At 27.5% G+C, this 2,668-nt stretch overlaps 1 protein-coding gene across 1 annotated transcript in view; it reads left to right on the top strand.

Annotated features, from left to right (window-relative positions):
- Nucleotides 1-113, top strand: part of LOC103310390 (zinc finger protein 154-like) — an 807-nt gene extending 694 nt beyond the window's left edge. The window contains exon 3 of the mRNA XM_029492032.1: nucleotides 105-113. Within this exon, the coding sequence (XP_029347892.1) occupies nucleotides 105-113 (9 nt within the window). The remainder of the gene's footprint in view (nucleotides 1-104) is intronic.
- Nucleotides 114-2,668: the final 2,555 nt, after the last annotated feature.

Genomic DNA, 2,668 nt, shown 5'->3' with positions numbered 1-2,668 from the left:
AACCGGCATCGACGACAAAATGTAAGTTATCATAAAAAACATAAATTACCTATTGCCTCAAGCTAAAAAATAACTAATTGATTTATTAACATTTCATGTTTCAGAACCATTAGTCATAATTATTATTCACGAGCCACACCGATCGATATCAACAATTTAAATGCCAATGTACATTAGTATAAAAATAAAAAAATATAATATTTCTTTATGTAATTTAGTAGTTTTGATTCATTTGTATAAAATTCCTTTGTTTGTTTTTCTATTGCAGTTACTTTGATGTCTTGGATATTATTATTTTGTCTTATTAAAATGTTTGGATTGGCTTCTTGATTGTTGTTATTTTAGATTCTGAACGAAGTGATGAATGTATTGATTTTACAATGATGTGTGTTTTTTTTTTTTTTTTTGTGTCTGACGACAACTTTTGGAGCAGTAAAAATGCTTCGATTTTCAAAAGTTGTACCTTTTCTGAAAGGAAAGTGAATCTAGTTGGTACTTTGGGGGGTCAAAAATTTCCCAATACTTTTCAAAAGCGGCAGGAAAAACCTTAAAAAAATAACGGAAAAACGCGAATTTTTACGCAAAACCAATTTTTGACAAAAACGAAAACTTAATTTTACTGTAACTCAAAAAATAATTATTGTAAGCACTTGAAATTTGCAACAGATGTTTATATTAGCGTTGTCTATACAGGGTTAAATTTTCAAAGTGTTTCGACTTTTTTTGAGCTATTTATAGACAAATGAAATTTTCAATTTTTCTAAGTATTTTTTTTTAAAATAACGATAAAAAATGTTTGGTTGGATAGAAAACTTTGAAAATTTAATACAAGGTTTCTTATAAGTTGTTCTCACAGTGATAAAAAAAAATCCAAAATCGTAAGTCACAATTTTTTTTTATAAGTGCTTAAAGTTTAAATTTATACGAAATATGTCAAAATTGCGAAAATTTGCAAGTAATTTTGTGGTTGAAAAATCGTAAAATTTTTTTCTTTTATAACTAAGCTTTTAAAATTGGGTACAAGGTTTTTCTTTAAATATCTGTAAAAAAAACTCAACCGGACTAAGACAAAAAATTTTTAGGAGTGTTTGAAATTTAAATTTTTACAAAACCGCATTAAATAACGGTTTAGCCTCAAACGATTTTTGATATTTGTTATTATTCAAAAAGTATGAGTCGTAGACACTTGACAATTTTACCAGTTGTTTAAATTGACATTTTCTTTATATAGTTTTATTTTCAAAATATTTCACTAATTTTTAATCTATTTATAGGCTATTGAAATAATCGATTTTTTTTGATTTTTTTTTATAAATGTTGATAAAAAAAAATTAGCTGGGACAAAATACTTGAAAATTTAATAGAAGGGTCCACATATGTTGTTCTAACTCCCATTTAAAAATTTATAAAAATACATAGGCACAATTTTTTTTTATAAGCATTTAAAGTTCAAATTTTGACTAAATACGTAAAAATTACGGCAATGTTCAAATAATCTTAAACAGAAATTCATAAAAGTTACTTTGATGTCTTGGATATTATTATTTTGTCTTATTAAAATGTTTGGATTGGCTTCTTGATTGTTGTTATTTTTAATGATTTGAATTAGTAATCATCTCCTCATCGCCAGTCCTGTAAAGTATTTAAGTAAAAGTATTTGAGTAAAAGTATTCAAATACTTTTTTAAGTATTGAATAACTTTTTAAATACTTTCAGCATGAAGTATTTTGAATGGTATTTTAAATACTTTTTTTTGTATTGAATACTTTTTGGTATTGAATACTTTGGTTTTTTATTTCAAACATTTTATTTTTATTCGAAATAATTGGTTGGAAAAATATTATTGTCAACTACAATAATAGAATAATATTTTTATTTAATATTCTGTATTTCTGTGTTAGCCGAAGCCAAAGGCTTGTGAAAACTAGATTTCTAAAAAAAGTTATTGAATATTGAAAAACAATATTCACTTTAAAACTATTAGATAACTATTAGATTACCTACTACCTATGTGTTTATATTACGATAATTAGAAACCCACTTTAAAAACCAAAAGTATTTGAAAAGTATTCCAAATACTTTTTCAAAATATTTGAGTAGTATCTTAAATACTTAAAAAAAAATGTATTTGAGTATTTACTCAAGTACTTTTTAAAAGTATTCTTTACAGGACTGCTCATCGCCCCGTTGAGAACTTTTGCCTTTGACCGGCATCATGCGGCAACGTTATGATATATCATGAATTTGGAAAATACGTAAAAAAATAAAAACCATCCACCCTACAGCTACAAACAATACGTCCCTGTAAAGGGTAGGTAGTCTGCTATCCTGTGAATAAGTTCTTAGGGATAACATTTGAACTGGTGAGCAATGAGGAGATGATTACCGCAGCGAGTCCGAATACCGAGCATGTGTGATGACTGTACGCCAAACTAAAACTTTGAAAAATTATTTAAAAAATAACCCACAGCCCTGCAGGTACAAACAATACGTCCCTGTAACAAGTAGGTAGTCTGCTATCCTGTGATTAAGTTCTTAGGGATAACATTTGAACTGGTGAGCGATGAGGAGACGATTACCGCAGCGAGTCCGAATACCGAGCATGTGTGATGACTGTACGCCAAACTAAAACTTTGAAAAATACGCGGATATGTCTACACTACGGTAT

This window comes from Acyrthosiphon pisum, unplaced genomic scaffold (genome assembly GCF_005508785.2).
Source record: "Acyrthosiphon pisum isolate AL4f unplaced genomic scaffold, pea_aphid_22Mar2018_4r6ur Scaffold_20639;HRSCAF=21689, whole genome shotgun sequence".
Classification (NCBI taxonomy): Eukaryota; Metazoa; Arthropoda; class Insecta; order Hemiptera; family Aphididae; genus Acyrthosiphon; species Acyrthosiphon pisum.
Note: the sequence above shows the minus strand (reverse complement) of the source record. Positions and strands in the feature narration are given on the sequence as shown.